We start from the raw sequence: 16,216 nt of genomic DNA on the forward strand, positions 1-16,216 counted from the left end.
AATTGCAAAGTGCTAATACGGAGGTTGTTGAAGGTAACACCCCTCCTCGCCCGCACCGCTGGTTTAGCAGGGAGCGAGTGCTTAGCGACGCCGTCAATCAACTCTAGCGGGAGCAAAGAAGGCACCTGTACGTCTGTTATTAATGTTCATATCTTGATTGACAGACGTAAGAGCGAAATAAAACCCCCAGGATCAGGTAGACCGGGCTAACACGAACGTTTTAACCTCCTGAGACCCGAGCTCTTGCGTCGCTTTATTAATTTCTCTTTGTTATTTGGGCTGATTGGACCTGATGAGTCTAAATACAAAGAATTGTCTTTTTACATTATGTAGTTTCTGAGAAAAAATTATGCAAATCAAATGTCCTCATATGTGACATTTTACTCATTTTGATAAAACATTTAAATAATGATTTGCAAAAACTGTTTATTAAGACCCTGAAAACATTTGGCAACATTTGTCCTGAATCTAAAAACAAAATGAGAAACAACAATTGTGCCTCTTAGAACAATGTGTCTCATGTGAAGAACTGCAGACAGGAGCAGGAAGAAAATTAAAAAAAAAATTAAATAAAATATTCTAAAAATTCTAAACTTTTAAAAATGAATGTATATAATATATTTACATTGTTGCTGTTATTCTTCATCTAATAATTTGCACTTTGGCCTAGACAAACCAAAAACGTGTTGTCCACATATGAGGACGCCAGGACTCAGGAGGTTAAGTTGACGAGCCTCACAGCTGCAGTTGAAGACACAGAGGTGACAGTTTTATAAAGTCAAGTGGAGTCGATAGAGCCAGACGCAGACCTATGATCACCTCCTATTTGGAAAGTGGTGGCTAACAGGTTAGTTATGTCCATTTAAATATACAGTCGATGGTTTCAACCCCCAGACACTTCTTCAAGCTCCGTGAACATGTGAAGTAACCAACCACATTGACACAACTCTTACGTTTTAAAAAATGCATTCAAATTACACGTTTATTACCTTCAGTTTGAGGGAGTCACAGTCCAGAGAAGTCTTTTCAACCCGAGAGATGATTTCACAGACGCTGGTTCCCGTTTTATTTTGAAATTTCTTCTTTATTTCCTCGAGTACCTCAGACTGTAGCTGGATCTTCTGCTCCAGCTCCTAAAATAAAACATAAAACGCAACATCGTCCGACAGATATAACGAAATCACACACCCATATATACGCCTCTCTCTTTTCGTTAGTAAGATAGTTTCAGTTTGGAGTTTGCGATGAATCAGAAGCAGCGGATGTCGCCGTGTCTGACCTGAGTGAGTGTGAGGCTCCTCTGTATCTGCTCCACGCTGGAAGGTCTTTGGGTCGAGTCCATCCAGATGTTCTGCTCCTGGATCCAGCTGTGCAGCTTCTGTAAACAGGACTCTGCCTCCGTCCTCATCCTCTGCTCCTGCTCCACAGAACTCACCTGGAAAATCACGCACACGACACGGTTCACGCTTCAATTTAGGATCAAGACGTCTGATATCGATACACAACAAAGGGCTCGTGTTACACTGTTTACAATGTTTCCTCATCACAAACTGACCTGGAGTTGTGTTTTTCATTGACATGTTTAACGCGCAAATCCTGCATGTTTAGGCTGAGTTCTTCTCTCAAACTGAAAACACTCTGTTCTAACTTGTGATGTCATCGTGTGGTAATACAGGAAGTGCTCCGCTGTGTTTTTAAACTCCACACACCTTCACTAGAATCACTTGGATCAATTTCAGTCTTGGAATTGTCAATCTACTACTGAACTAAAGGTAAAAGGAGCTGTTGAAAACTACCTCTTCATGACATCACAAGGTGGAACAGAGCGTTTTGAGCTTGGGAGATGTTACAGACAAATAATAAAGTGTTACTCAAACATATGTGAATGAAACAAAACAATTCCAGGTCTGTTTTTTGAGGAGGAAACAACATTGTAGCCTGGCTTAAAACTCACAAAAGTCAAATTTGTGTAATATAGGACCTTTAAAGCTGCAATTTGTAAGTCCATTTTCTAGATACATTTTAAAATTTTATAACGAGCAAAATAATGGTTTATACCCATTTGAAAAACTATAATATCCATGTAAGTTAGCGGTTAAATATTTGTGAAGGTGCTCAGACATCCACGATGAAGGGAGGTTTTATTTTTTTTGTTAAGCTTTACAAATTGAAACAAAAGCTTCTCTTACCACTTCACTGAAACATTTCATACCTGGGACATGAGCCTGTGCTGCAGACTGAGCCAGCGATGGTTGAGTCGACCCTGTTCTTCTGAAAACTGATTCCTCTCACAGCGCCCCCCGTGGTCCTCTGTGGTACTGCATTTCTGCAGGGGCTGGTTTATCAAGTCCACAGTGGCCCGATGAGCCGCCATCTCTGTCTGGAGATCCTTTAAGGAAATACAAAGAAACACATTGAGTCAAATGAAGATACACTGACCTCAAACTGTGTAAAACTCAAGCAGCCAGGCTTTTAACAGGAACACCCAAAACTTCCCACATCACTCGGGTTCTATCATTCCTCCACACTTCCTCCAGCCAGAACCTGCTGGCGACTCTGGGTTGTTTTAAGAAACAGCTGAAGACACTTATGTTCAGAACATAGACTGTGTAAAGACGTGCACTGAGTGTGATGTCACACTCCTTAGCCAATAACGTTCGGCTCCAGCCTCATTGAGGTTCGCATTTATAGAGGCAAAGTATCACAGCAACCAAAGAGTCAATCCAGAGCGAGGTTTTTAAAGGTAACGTTCCTTCCCGTCTGCACTGCTGGTTTATCAGGGGGTGGGTGCTTAGCAACGCTGTCAATCAAACCTGTTGTTAATGGTGGCGGGAGCAACTTCAGGGAAAGAAGGCACCGGCTTTGTCTATTATTAATATTCATATCTTGATTTACAAACACAATAGCAGAATAAAAACCCCAGGATCATGTAGAGCAGGTTAATGCAAACATTTTTAGACCAAAATGACACAGAGAGGTAAAGGTTTTTCAACAGTGAATTGGAGCCAGAGTCAGTTTCCTATTTGTAAAGTGGCAGCTAGCAGGTTAGCTATGTCCTTTTATTCACTGTATGAATATAAATGGACTGAGCTAACCTGCTTTTGGATGGTTGGTTGGTTAAAGGTATAGAAAAGCTTTGTTTGAGTCTTATTACCCTGTTTGACTTGCTGTTATTTATTTTGGTGGACCTGCTCTCTATAAAGCTCTTGATTTTGTGATGTGATTTTGTGAAATGCGATGTATAAATAAAGTAGACTTTTTTTTGTTACATTTTATTGACCGTATAGAAAACATCTGACCCAAAGTTAAGTGTCTTGGGGTTAATCCTGATAAGAAGAGCTAAGATTATAGCCAAGGATTAGCCATTGTCCATGTTCTGTGGATATTTTGGCAAACGCAAACATCCTTCTCCACCCACATAACCTGACCTGGTACTGTCTTTAATGTAAAAATATAATTATTCTCTAAAGATGTTAAAGAGCAGTAATACGATAAGATTCTTAACTGTGCACCACACACAGAAGAAAACAGAAATATAGGGCTTGGTGATTATGGTGATAATGAAAATATAAACGTGGGAACTGCTCTGAATAAGTTTTAGGAGAAAAAAAACTTTACCTTGCAGATTCTCAGAAGGACGTCTGGATCAGGATTTGTTTGGTGGATGTTACTTTGTTCATTCAGTTTAGATTCTGCAGCATTGAGCCAGGACTGAAGCTCCTGCAGCGCCCCCTGCTGGGTCAACGTCTGAAACCAGCGCTGAAGAAAAAGAAAATTATGAAAGTCATATTCTTTTTTTTGTTTACTCGTTGATACTTTATAGAGAGACGGAGTTTAAGGTTGAAATACGTCATAAAGTCATAGAGGAAATAATGTTGGAAATAGGATTTGGTGAGAGCTGTAACAAAAGTCTGATGCATTTGGAGGAGAAGCAGCAGAAAGAGGGAGAGAGAAAAAGACAAGAGCAGAGAGAGACAGAGACAGAAGAGCAGAGAGAGAGAGAGAGACAAAAGCAGAGAGAGAGGGAGAGAGACAGAGACAGAAGAGCAGGGAGAGAGAGAAGGAAAGAGACAAGAGCAGAGAGAGAGGGAAGAGACAGAAGAGCAGAGAGAGAGAGAGAAGGAAAGAGACAAGAGCAGAGAGAGAGGGAAGAGGCAGAGGCAGAAGAGCAGAGAGAGAGAAGGAAAGAGACAAGAGCAGAGAGAGGGAAGAGACAGACACAGAAGTGCAGAGACAGAGAGAAGGAAAGAGACAAGAGCAGAGAGAGGGAAGAGACAGAAGAGCAGAGAGAGAGAGAGAAGGAAAGAGACAAGAGCAGAGAGAGAGGGAAGAGACAGAGACAGAAGAGCAGAGAGAGAGAGAGACAAGATCAGAGAGAGAGGGGGAGAGACAGAGGCAGAAGAGCAGAGAGCGAGAGGGAAGAGACAAGACCAAAGAGAGACGGAAAGAGAGACAGAAGAGCAGAGAGAGAGAGACAGAGAGACAAGAGCAGAGAGAGAGGGAGAGAGACAGACAGAAGAGCAGAAAAAGAGAGAGAAAGAGACAGAAGAGCAGAGAGAGAGAGAGAAGGAAAGAGACAAGAGCAGAGAGAGAGGGAAGAGACAGAGACAGAAGAGCAGAGAGGGACAAAAGCAGAGAGAGAGAGAGGCTGAGAGAGAGAGGGAAGAGACAAGAGCAGAGAGAGAGGGGGAGAGACAGACAGAAGAGCAGAAAAAGAGAGAGAAAGAGACAGAAGAGCAGAGAGCGAGATGGGGAACGACCCAGAGAAAAGAGCAGAAGAGAGAGAGGGAAAGAGAGACAGAGAGGGAGAGACAAGACCAGAGAGAGGGAAAGAAAGAGCAGAGAGAGAAAGAGACAGACAGAGACACACGGAGAGGGAGGGAGAGAGAGAAGGCAAGAGAGAGGAAGAGACAAGATCAGAGAGAGAGAGAGACAGACAGACGTAGAGGGAAGGAGGGAGAGAGACAGACAGAGAGAGAGAGAGAGAGAGAAAGGGAGAGACACAGAGAGAGATAGAGCTAGAGAGAGAAAGAGAAGGAAGGAGCGGAAGAGAGAATGAGTTTTCTAGAAATACAGCAGCTCACACTGGATTAACGTTGTGTTATTTCATTTAAAGTGTAGAAAATGTGATCAGTGATGGAGCCTGAGAAAAGAACAGACTCTGTATTTTGAGCCATGATCTGGTGAAAAGGATTCTGTGATAAATAGATCTGCACTTTTGTCACATGTTTGTCCGTGTTGTTATTTTTGTTGGGAAATCTTTTATGGATAAGGGCAGACTCAAAAATGAAACAAACTAAATCATAATCTGAAAAGGAGCTGCAAGAAACGCAAATGTTCAAATCATTTCATATTGTTACATAAAACTCAAGTCACTTTAGATTTACTCACTGTGAGAAGAGGAACCACAGCGTTTACTCAAGTAAGAGTCTGTTACACTGTAGTATGGAGTCTAAAAACCACTCACTACCCGCTTGTATAAAAGTATTCACCTGGTAGTATTTGTTAAATCATGTGTACCTTATGCAGTACTTGCAGTAGATCAGGCAGCTGCGCCCTCACACTGGACCACTGCAGCTCTATCTGTCTGACTCTGGACCAGACCGAGTTTACATCTGGATCTTTCTCTCTGTCCTGGTCTTTGTCCAAGTCCTGGTCCAAGTTCTGGTCTAGATCTGAGTTTTGGATCCGGAGCATCTGGCATCCTGAGGTCTTCACTGCGGCCTTAAGACCTGCTCTGGACTCAAGCTCTTTGGACAAATCCTGACAAACAAAAACCACAATATATTACAATAGAATACATCGTTCCTGACAGAAAACAGAAATTTCCTTAGGAGCAAAAATTAAAGTCCCTGTACCAGATTTTCTCTCGTGTATTTGAGCAAAATGTGTCTGGTCCCAGTACAGAGATATTGTATAAGCAGCTCTTGAGGTCAAAATAAGTCAGCTGTGTTTTGTCTGCATCTAAATGTAAAGCTTTTTTTTTGCCCAGGAATCAGGATGTGTGAATTAGCATGCTAGTTGTTTGCTCTGATCGTCTGAGTTGTGAAAAGCACTTATAAACTCATTGTGGTGAATAATTAAGATGCTCAGAATGCATAAGGTGTAATAACTACTAGACACTCACCATCATCTGTAGAAAATGTGCTTTTCTGGCACATGTATCTTCGTCCTCATTGGCCGATAGGACTCGCCTCTTGTCAATCATGTCTCTAGCTCCGCCCATCCATTCACAAAGTGCAGCAGAGTCACGCAAAAACCTGAACAGAAAAACATTATTTGCGACTAGAACTATAAACGCTTTTACATGGACAAACCTCATAATTATAGATCCAGTTTTATATATAAATGTAAAAGTAAAAAGTTAAATTGGATGGATTTTAAAATCGTAATCTCATTATTGGCCACAGCACCAAGGCAAATATCAGATATTGTATCGGTAAAAATAAAAAAATCCATATTGGATCATTCCTTTAATACATTTTAGTTATATATTAATATGATATAAAGCAATTACCTCAATGGCCTGTATACAAAACAGATTAAAATGTGAAGTGTTTCAGTATTTAGTATTTATTTTTAAGTATTGTAGGTATGAATCAAAATTTCACTTCAAAAATAGAAGGGGGCGAGTGTTTGTGGTTCAAAGAATGAACTGATTTGACTTTGACAATATGACTATTTATTATACTGTTTTATGGGCACAGTGTTTTGTTTCTGTGTGTTTTTAGTCATTTTTTAGTCATTTTGTTTGAGGTAACAAAGTCAATAAATATATAATATTATTGTCTAAGAAAGTCTCTCTGACCTGCTCCTGAGTTTACTGATTTTGAGCACCGTGTTGAGTTCATGGTCTGCTCTTTGTGTCAGATTTTTCCATCTCAAGTTCATTTTCCTGCAGATAGAAGCCACTCCTCCACATCCAGAGATCTGCAGCTCTGAGCCCGACTTCAACAGACGAGACACACGAGACGAGTTTTCACCCAAAACACTCAGTACGTCCTGCAAGAAAATGACATTCATTCATTACAATGTATCCTCCACTCCTCTGACCCTCTCCTCTTCATCCTCTGCTCCGTCTGACCCTCTTTTCTTCATCCTCCACTCCTCTGACCCTCTCCTCTTCATCCTCCACTCCTCTGACCCTCTCCTCTTCATCCTCCACTCCTCTGACCCTCTCCTCTTCGTCCTCTGCTCCGTCTGACCCTCTCCTCTTCATCCTCTGCTCCGTCTGACCCTCTCCTCTTCATCCTCTGCTCCGTCTGACCCTCTTTTCTTCATCCTCTGCTCCATCTGTCCCTCTCCTCTTCATCCTCTGCTCCGTCTGACCCTCTCCTCTTCATCCTCTGCTCCGTCTGACCCTCTTTTCTTCATCCTCTGCTCCATCTGACCCTCTCCTCTTCATCCTCTGCTCCGTCTGACCCTCTCCTCTTCATCTTTTACTCCATCTGACCCTCTCCTCTTCATCCTCCACTCCTCTGACCCTCTCCTCTTCATCCTCCACTCCTCTGACCCTCTCCTCTTCATCCTCCGCTCCATCTGACCCTCTCCTCTTCATCCTCTGCTCCATCTGACCCTCTCCTCTTCATCCTCTGCTCCATCTGACCCTCTCCTCTTCATCCTCTGCTCCGTCTGACCCTCTCCTCTTCATCCTCTGCTCCGTCTGACCCTCTTTTCTTCATCCTCCACTCCTCTGACCCTCTCCTCTTCATCCTCCACTCCTCTGACCCTCTCCTCTTCATCCTCCACTCCTCTGACCCTCTCCTCTTCGTCCTCTGCTCCGTCTGACCCTCTCCTCTTCATCCTCTGCTCCGTCTGACCCTCTCCTCTTCATCCTCTGCTCCGTCTGACCCTCTTTTCTTCATCCTCTGCTCCATCTGTCCCTCTCCTCTTCATCCTCTGCTCCGTCTGACCCTCTCCTCTTCATCCTCTGCTCCGTCTGACCCTCTTTTCTTCATCCTCTGCTCCATCTGTCCCTCTCCTCTTCATCCTCTGCTCTGTCTGACCCTCTCCTCTGCATCCTCTGCTCCATCTGACCCTCTCCTCTTCATCCTCTGCTCCATCTGACCCTCTCCTCTTCATCCTCTGCTCCGTCTGACCCTCTCCTCTTCATCTTTTACTCCATCTGACCCTCTCCTCTTCATCCTCCACTCCTCTGACCCTCTCCTCTTCATCCTCCACTCCTCTGACCCTCTCCTCTTCATCCTCTGCTCCATCTGACCCTCTCCTCTTCATCCTCTGCTCCATCTGACCCTCTCCTCTTCATCCTCTGCTCCATCTGACCCTCTCCTCTTCATCCTCTGCTCCGTCTGACCCTCTCCTCTTCATCCTCTGCTCCGTCTGACCCTCTCCTCTTCATCTTTTACTCCATCTGACCCTCTCCTCTTCATCCTCCACTCCTCTGACCCTCTCCTCTTCATCCTCTGCTCCGTCTGACCCTCTCCTCTTCATCATCTGCTCCATCTGACCCTCTCCTCTTCATCTTTTACTCCATCTGACCCTCTCCTCTTCATCCTCTGCTCCATCTGACCCTCTCCTCTTCATCCTCTGCTCTATCTGACCCTCTCCTCTTCATCCTCTGCTCCATCTGACCCTCTCCTCTTCATCCTCTGCTCCGTCTGACCCTCTCCTCTTCATCCTCTGCTGCGTCTGACCCTCTCCTCTTCATCCTCTGCTGCGTCTGACCCTCTCCTCTTCATCCTCTGCTCCATCTGACCCTCTCCTCTTCATCCTCTGCTCCATCTGACCCTCTCCTCTTCATCCTTTACTCCGTCTGACCCTCTCCTCTTCATCCTCTGCTCCGTCTGACCCTCTCCTCGTCATCCTCTGCTCCGTCTGACCCTCTCCTCTGCATCTTTTACTCCATCTGACCCTCTCTTCTTCATCCTCCGCTCTGTCTGACCCTCTCTTCTTCATCCTCTGCTCCATCTGACCCTCTCCTCTACATCTTTTACTCCATCTGACCCTCTCTTCTTCATCCTCCGCTCTGTCTGACCCTCTCTTCTTCATCCTCTGCTCCATCTGACCCTCTCCTCTACATCCTCTGCTCCATCTGACCCTCTCCTCTTCATCCTCTGCTCCATCTGACCCTCTCCTCTTCATCCTCTGCTCCATCTGACCCTCTCCTCTTCATCCTCTGCTCCGTCTGACCCTCTCCTCTTCATCCTCTGCTCCGTCTGACCCTCTTTTCTTCATCCTCTGCTCCATCTGTCCCTCTCCTCTTCATCCTCTGCTCTGTCTGACCCTCTCCTCTTCATCCTCTGCTCCGTCTGACCCTCTCCTCTTCATCCTTTGCTCCGTCTGACCCTCTCCTCTTCATCCTCTGCTCCGTCTGACCCTCTCTTCTTCATCCTCTGCTCCATCTGACCCTCTCCTCTGCATCCTCTGCTCCATCTGACCCTCTCCTCTTCATCCTCTGCTCCATCTGACCCTCTCCTCTTCATCCTCTGCTCCGTCTGACCCTCTCCTCTTCATCTTTTACTCCATCTGACCCTCTCCTCTTCATCCTCCACTCCTCTGACCCTCTCCTCTTCATCCTCTGCTCCGTCTGACCCTCTCCTCTTCATCCTCTGCTGCGTCTGACCCTCTCCTCTTCATCCTCTGCTCCATCTGACCCTCTCCTCTTCATCCTCTGCTCCATCTGACCCTCTCCTCTTCATCCTTTACTCCGTCTGACCCTCTCCTCTTCATCCTCTGCTCCGTCTGACCCTCTCCTCGTCATCCTCTGCTCCGTCTGACCCTCTCCTCTGCATCTTTTACTCCATCTGACCCTCTCTTCTTCATCCTCCGCTCTGTCTGACCCTCTCTTCTTCATCCTCTGCTCCATCTGACCCTCTCCTCTGCATCTTTTACTCCATCTGACCCTCTCTTCTTCATCCTCCGCTCTGTCTGACCCTCTCTTCTTCATCCTCTGCTCCATCTGACCCTCTCCTCTGCATCCTCTGCTCCGTCTGACCCTCTCTTCTTCATCCTCTGCTCCGTCTGACCCTCTCCTCTTCATCCTCTGCTCTGTCTGACCCTCTCCTCTTCATCCTCTGCTCCATCTGACCCTCTCCTCTTCATCCTCTGCTCCATCTGACCCTCTCCTCTTCATCCTCTGCTCCATCTGACCCTCTCCTCTGACCCTCTCCTCTGCACCATATCTTCACTCTTCCTCCTCTGTTCACATCAGAATCCCATCCACCCTCTTCATAAAAAAACAGCCCAAACTATAATATAATATTCATTAACAGTGATAATACCTGGCAGATGGAGAGGTAGTTTGCTACGTGCTCGTCTGAGTCCCACTCCTGAGGCATGATGGGAAATGAAGTCTCGGTGTTCCTCAGCAGGGAGTCCATCCAATCACAGTCCTGCTCCCACTCAGTCCACAACTACAGTAATGACACAGATAAGGTTTTAATCAAAGTACTATTAACTGACTCAGGGGTAGATATTTGAGACACTGCCTTTTCACGTGTAATTTGACAGTGCAATATCCAATTATTGTTAAACTACATACAAAATTGAGCATATCTGAAGATTAATTAGACTAAATGTACTTACTCTGAACATTTAACCATGTAATATTGTTGTTTCCTCATTAAAAACATACCTGGAGTTGTGTTTCTTTCATGTATGTTTGGGTAATTCAATATATTAAGTCTCTTCTAGAAACGTAAAATGCTTAGTTCCACCTTGTGATGTCATTAAGTGTCCAAAAGTGCTACTCTGTGTTTTTAAAGTCTTCACCAAACACGTGCTGATCATTTTTGGTTCTCAAATTAACTTCACAATAAAGCCAACCTCAACGCTAACAGCTATTGTTTTTGACCTCATTTGAACTGCTTCTTTATTCTCCCGCTGCTCGTTTCAACACTGGAAATTCCCCATTGTGGGACAAACAAATGTTATGTAATCTTTCTTAAATCGAACACATTACCTGCAGTGTGAGCTCCATCTTGGTCCCGATCTCCAGTCCTTTCTCCTGAAGCTGGACGACCTCCTCCTTCAGGTTTTCCACAGTTTGTTGGGAGTTTTCGAGGAATCTTTTCGACAGGAGCTGCAGGGTCTTAAAATGTTGGTGTAGGAACTGGAAGAATTTCTAAATGTGGATAAAGAAATAAGTAGTGCTACATATTAAACCAATCACCTATGCATTTTGACCTTCTCCTCTGCATCATCTCACCCTCTGCTCGTCTATAATCTTTTACACTGACCGTATTGCTTTTGATGTGTTCCTGAAGCTGCTCTTTGCTCTGCAGTGAGATGTTTCCGCTCTGGAGAAGGTGGACTCTCTCAGATCCGGCAGACAAAAGTTCTCTGAGGCTGAGAAGTAGCTGGTCAAACATCTGCTGAAGATCTGAGCTGCTCTTCAGGTCCACGAAATGAGAGGAGACTCCGAGCAATGCACTGTCCAGCTCCTCCTGATAACACGAGTATACAAGTGTGATTGAAAATGAGATTAGATTACATACACAATGTTCTTCCTAATGTGAAATATCAAAGGAAAAAGGACAAAGACAAAGTGCGGGTCTAATTAACTTGGCCTCACCTCGGAGTCATTATTTGAGTGACTGAGTGTTTTATTTTGGTTAGATTCAATTCAATTTCATGAGACATACAGTAGAAGAACAACAAAACATCACGATATCATGTCTAGCTAACATTAAATGCCAGGGACGTGGGTTTTCAGTCTAGTCTTAAACTGTGAGAGGATCTGACAGGCAGAGGGCGCTGTTCCATAGTCTGGATGCAGCCATAGCCTCGACTCGGCTTTGTGTGATTATGAAGGAAGCGATTGCAGACCTGGTAGAGGGTTGAAAGTTTTATCTCATGAGCTGAAAGAAGAGTACATACAGCAGGCACATGTGCTTATACCCCAAGAAAGATACTATCTATAGAAGGCTCCTATTTACATACTGTCTGTACAAGGTCATAAATGGATATATACCCTTAGCTGTTAACATGAAGGTACAATAGGTCACTAAAAAGATGCTTGCAGTCGCTGAAAAGGTGTATCACAAGACCTTTTGTCAACCGAAAGATGAATACTGTTATCATGTACCTGAAGTAGCAGGTTTCAGTGTGAATGTCTTGAAATACACTGCTCAGGCCCAAAAAAAAAAAGTTGACACCTGGATTTAATTAAGCAAATATGTTGGGGTTGCTGCAGTCGGTCAGGTCTAGGTTCAGCAACAGTCTGTGCTCAAAGAACGAGGTCAGCTGACACCTGAATATACTGAATGACCAGGTTATTCCAATGGATTTTTTCTTCCCTGATGACACGGGGCATATTCCAAGATGACAATGTCAGGATTCATCAGGCTCAAATTGTGACAGAGTGGTTCAGGAGCATGACACGTCATTTTCACACATGGATTGTCCACCACAGAGTCCAGACCTTAACCCCATTGAGAATCTTTGGGATGAGCTGGAGAAGCTGCAGCGTCAGACTCCACCAGCATCAATGCAACATCTGAGTGAAAAATTAATGCAACACTGGATGGAAATAAATCGTGTGACATTGCAGAAGTGAAATCGAAACAATGACACAGTGAATGTGACGTAATCAAAGCTAAAGGTGGAACAACCAAATATTTAGTGTGTGACCTTTTTTTTTGGTGATTACTTTTTTTTTGGCCAAGCAGTGTAAGAATGTGTCACATTCATATAGAGAAACAAGTTCACCTCAATGTTTAAGACACAGTGTTCATCACAAGATTTAAGAGAAAAGTACTAAAAGAAAAAAATCATGCTTTCAGTCTGGACACAGCACTAGGAGTCGGTCAGTTGACCTCATGGCTCTGGGTGGAGTATAGAGCTACAGTAAATCCCTCAGATAAAAAGGACCCATAGAGTGCGCACATTTAAATACAAACATTTAGAATTGCGCCTGATATGAAATAAGGAGTCAGCGCAGGTTGAATAGCACAGCTCTCGTCTCTTGGTTTTTGTCAGCAGACGAGTTGCAGTGTTGTGGACATTCTGTAAGAGCTACAGGGAGCCCCACACACAAAGAATTACAATAATCCAAACGCGATGTGACAAACGCCTGGATTGCCTCTTCAAAATCTGCATGTGGAAGGTATGGCTTTAGCAAGGAGCCTCAGCAGAGAGAAACTGGACTTAATAACCAAAAATAAGATCAAAAAAATAAATAAATAAGTAAATATATACATACACATACACCTTTGCATAATTCAAAATCAACAGAAAAGTTGAAGGCTGAGCTCATGTCTGATTACACCTACGCTTTTTTTGTAGAGGGAATGAATAATGCACTCTCTGATGCATTATTCATATATTATTACAACATGAGTATATGCGAGAAGAAGCTGGGATCAGTTTAAAACATCATCCTCTTGACCTCTTTGGCTACTGCTGCCCAATTCGGTTTTAAACAGCACAAATAAAACCATTTTGCCCCGGTACCTGCAGCTGTACGGCCCGGTGGAGCACGGACTGAGGCAGAGTCTGGTTCTGCAGCAGAGACTTGAGCTCGTCAGACTGGAGCTTCAGAGAGGACTGGACCTGAGGGACGCAGGATGAAGTGCGGTGTAAGAAGCGGGGTTAGCTACGACGGGTTCTGATCTTCTAAATGGACTTGTGTCAAACCTGTACCTGCAGAGTGTGAGTGAGGCCGGGCGGGTCTGCTCCGTGTGTTATTTGGTGAACAGTGTTTTGGTTAGAAGTGAAGGCAGAATGCAACGCTTTCAGACGATTCTGTTACACACACAGACAATAGCATGCCATAACGGACCGGGATATGGAACGGATAGATCGAATTGAAATGTACGTAAACTAAAAATCTGTGTCTTTGTTATTTTAGTTAGTTTGAGTGAGTTGAGTGTTATCTATAAAACTGTTTTGTAATGTGTGTGTAACGTGCCGCTTGTCTCTTTTCCATTGTAGCTTTGGGCTGCTTTGGACTCACTAAAAAAATTGAATAACGTGGGTTTTTCCGGGCATCGCCATGGCAACACTATGCAAAATACAACTTCGACCCCTGGACTGTTTTGACGGGGACGACCTGAAGAGTCACTGTGCCAAATTTCATGTTCTCCAGTGAAGCGAATACGTTTTTATACAACTTTGGAATGTATGAAAATGTTGTGAAAGCAATAGGCCCAAAAATGCGACATCATCATTTGGGTTTTGGATTTGTACAAACTATGAATCAAAATAATTGCGGTTCGTAGGAGAATGTACAGGTCGCATCTGCTGCTGTTTATAGAAAATGAGGTTAAATAACAAGTTTATTATTGGGAAGATTTCATGCATTTTAGAAGCTGGTTCCTGGGCTTATAATTTACAGTAATCAGCTATCGAATGATTTATGAAAAAGTAATCTAAAAGTACTGTACTATTATGTTGTACCTGCGCTGTGGCCGTCTCCTCCAGTCGTTTCTTCACTGCTCCTTCTCTCTGGGTCAGACCTGTTTGAATCACAGGGAGGATCCTAACCAAAGTCTGCAGACACTCATGACCTCTGCGTGACCCCAAGAAACATGTGAACTTTGACCCCTCGCACTCCAGCGCTCTGCTCAGAGAATCCAGCTCCGAAGACACACCCTGGAAGTAAAACATAAGCTGTCATCGCATTTATAAAGACAAACTTTTAAGTGAAGTTAGAGGCCAATATAAAGTCTACCAAATTTACATTAAGCATTACTATTAGAGTTAAAGTGCTAGTTTCAGCTCTAAAACTAAATATATACAACACGAGATAAACTATTGGGTCATATCACAGTATAACTCAATAGTTTCCTTTTATTGTTTTGAAAATGCAATATTATGCCCAGTATGAACATGTTTCACACTCCTCAGCCTTCTCGGTAAGGTCTATTCCAGGGTACTGGAGAGGAGAATCCGACCGATAGTCGAACCTCGGATTCAGGAGGAGCAGTGTGGTTTTCGTCCTGGTCGTGGAACACTGGACCAGCTCTATACTCTCCATCGGGTCCTCGAGGGCTCATGGGAGTTTGCCCAACCAGTCCACATGTGTTTTGTGGATCTGGAGAAGGCATTCGACCGTGTCCCTCGTGGTGTCCTTTGGGGGGTGCTCTGGGAGTATGGGGTCCGGGGCTCTTTGCTAAGGGCTGTCCGGTCCCTGTATGACCGGAGCAGGAGCTGTGTTCGCATTGCCGGCAGTAAGTCAGACCTGTTCCCGGTGCATGTTGGACTCCGCCAGGGCTGCCCTTTGTCACCGGTTCTGTTCATTATATTTATGGACAGAATTTCTAGGCGCAGCCAGGGGCCGGAGGGGGTCTGGTTTGGGAACCACAGGATTTCATCTCTGCTGTTTGTAGATGATGTTGTCCTGATGGCTTCTTCGAGCCAGGACCTGCAGCACTGGGGCAGTTTACAGCTGAGTGTGAAGCGGCTGGGATGAGAATCAGCTCCTCCAAATCCGAGGCCATGGTTCTCGACCGGAAAAAGGTGGTTTGCTCTCTCCGGGTGGGTGGTGAGTCTCTGCCCCAAGTGGAGGAGTTCAAGTATCTTGGGGTCTTGTTCACGAGTAAGGGAAGGATGGAGCGGGAGATTGACAGGCGGATCGGTGCAGCGTCTGCAGTGATGCGGTCGCTGTATCGGTCCGTTGTGGTAAAGAAGGAGCTGAGCCGGAAGGCGAAGCTCTCGATTTACCGGTCAATCTACGTTCCTACCCTCACCTATGGTCATGAGCTCTGGGTAATGACCGAAAGGACAAGATCGCGGATACAAGCGGCTGAAATGGGCTTCCTCCGCAGAGTGGCCGGGCGCACCCTTAGGGATAGGGTGAGGAGCTCGGTCACACGGGAGGAGCTCGGAGTAGAGCCGCTGCTCCTACACGTTGAGAGGAACCAGCTGAGGTGGCTCAGGCATCTGCTCAGGATGCCTCCTGGACGCCTCCCTAGGGGGGTGTTCTGGGCATGTCCCACCGGGAGGAGGCCCCGGGGAAGACCCAGGACACGCAGGAGGCACTATGTCTCTCGGCTGGCCTGGGAACGCCTTGGGGTCCCACCGGAGGAGCTGGAGGACGTGTCCGGGGTGAGGGAAGTCTGGGAGTCCCTGCTTAGACTGCTGCCCCCGCGACCCGGCCCCGGATGAGCGGAAGAAGATGGATGGATGGATGAACATGTTTTATATATTTCACTTTCACCTATGAAGCTCTGAGTCTCTCCTCCCCTTGCACCTCAAGCCACGCCCCCTTCAGAGCGCTATCACAACACAAACACCCCCGCTAATTAAACTACTG

At 45.1% G+C, this 16,216-nt stretch overlaps 1 protein-coding gene across 2 annotated transcripts in view; it reads right to left on the reverse strand.

Moving 5' to 3' along the window:
• The window catches only part of LOC117390440 (nesprin-2-like), an 86,303-nt gene that overhangs the window by 58,688 nt on the left and 11,399 nt on the right, over nucleotides 1-16,216 (reverse strand). For both annotated transcript variants that reach the window (XM_033988183.2, XM_055230888.1), the window contains exons 7-19: nucleotides 14,359-14,553; nucleotides 13,603-13,704; nucleotides 13,414-13,512; nucleotides 11,199-11,405; nucleotides 10,922-11,083; nucleotides 10,242-10,373; nucleotides 6,809-7,002; nucleotides 6,128-6,260; nucleotides 5,521-5,763; nucleotides 3,619-3,759; nucleotides 2,213-2,389; nucleotides 1,280-1,435; nucleotides 990-1,133 (exon numbers count right to left, since the gene is read on the reverse strand). In XM_033988183.2, the coding sequence (XP_033844074.2) occupies nucleotides 990-1,133; nucleotides 1,280-1,435; nucleotides 2,213-2,389; nucleotides 3,619-3,759; nucleotides 5,521-5,763; nucleotides 6,128-6,260; nucleotides 6,809-7,002; nucleotides 10,242-10,373; nucleotides 10,922-11,083; nucleotides 11,199-11,405; nucleotides 13,414-13,512; nucleotides 13,603-13,704; nucleotides 14,359-14,553 (2,085 nt within the window). The remainder of the gene's footprint in view (nucleotides 1-989; nucleotides 1,134-1,279; nucleotides 1,436-2,212; nucleotides 2,390-3,618; nucleotides 3,760-5,520; nucleotides 5,764-6,127; nucleotides 6,261-6,808; nucleotides 7,003-10,241; nucleotides 10,374-10,921; nucleotides 11,084-11,198; nucleotides 11,406-13,413; nucleotides 13,513-13,602; nucleotides 13,705-14,358; nucleotides 14,554-16,216) is intronic.

Source organism: Periophthalmus magnuspinnatus, chromosome 22, assembly GCF_009829125.3.
Source record: "Periophthalmus magnuspinnatus isolate fPerMag1 chromosome 22, fPerMag1.2.pri, whole genome shotgun sequence".
NCBI lineage: Eukaryota > Metazoa > Chordata > Actinopteri > Gobiiformes > Gobiidae > Periophthalmus > Periophthalmus magnuspinnatus.